Below are 944 nucleotides of genomic sequence, written 5' to 3'. Positions count from 1 at the left end.
CCGGCGGTGTTCCCGGACTTCGGCGACCTCAAAAGGATGGCGGCGACGGAGTCGGATCTTGAATGGTGGAGGACGATGATCGGATTCGACGAAGCATCCAACGGATCTCCCAACGGGGACGACGTCAAGCCCGCCGACTTGAGAGGCAGCGGCGTTTTTTCCGCCACCGTCCTCACCGGCGGATTCTCCGGCTATGTCGGTGACGGCGCCGAAAATCCGGTGAGTGTTTTTCTTTGAAACTGAAAAGTAACTTTTGGCGCCGTCTTATGCCACGTCATCAGGCGTTAAGACCTTTCGGATGACGTGGCAACCTCGTTACTCGTGACCGTTGAATTCAGCTTGCGCGCCCAACGCTTCCTTAATTAATTGATTAATTAACAACAACAATAACAATAATAATAATAATAAACTTTTAATTTCGGCCATAAAAATAAAAGAAATAAGAAAAATGATTTAGTTGGAAGATGATTGCAATAGTTTTGTTTGTGAAATAATTTAGAGCAAGTGTGGTATGATATGATAGTGTAGAAATTTTCAGGAGGTATTTGGTTGAGACTTGAGAGGGTTTAATAAAATGAAAAGCAGGGTGTGGGGGTGGTTGTGAATAATGAATGAAGTGGGTTCGTGAATGAGAGGGACTGGGACATGCTGATGTGAACTTTGGGAAACTTGTGTGAACGCACGACTTTGGCTTCGCATATAGCCGTATAAGCCACTTTTTCTTGCTTTTTTATTTTTTATTTTTTATTTTTTTAAGTTTTTTGCATGCTTGATTTCAAGTGGGACAATGGGGCCCATGGTTTCTGGCCGAGACTAATTTTGTTTTGTCACTTAGCACTCGAGCCTGTTCAGAATATTTTCGATATCAAGAAATTTATTTAAGAAAAAAGATAGGAACCTATTTTTTTAGTTAATTAATATTAACTAATTTTTTTAAGGATTTA

At 41.0% G+C, this 944-nt stretch overlaps 1 protein-coding gene across 1 annotated transcript in view; it reads left to right on the top strand.

Annotated features, from left to right (window-relative positions):
- Window positions 1-944, top strand: part of LOC107623867 (basic leucine zipper 9) — a gene marked incomplete at its 5' end in the record, with an annotated part of 3,795 nt that continues 2,851 nt past the window's right edge. Inside the window, 1 exon segment of the mRNA XM_016326261.2 lies at window positions 1-219. Within this exon segment, the coding sequence (XP_016181747.1) occupies window positions 37-219 (183 nt within the window).

Source organism: Arachis ipaensis, chromosome B10 (assembly GCF_000816755.2).
Source record: "Arachis ipaensis cultivar K30076 chromosome B10, Araip1.1, whole genome shotgun sequence".
NCBI classification, from domain to species: Eukaryota; Viridiplantae; Streptophyta; class Magnoliopsida; order Fabales; family Fabaceae; genus Arachis; species Arachis ipaensis.
This window is presented reverse-complemented; position numbering and strand designations above follow the sequence as displayed.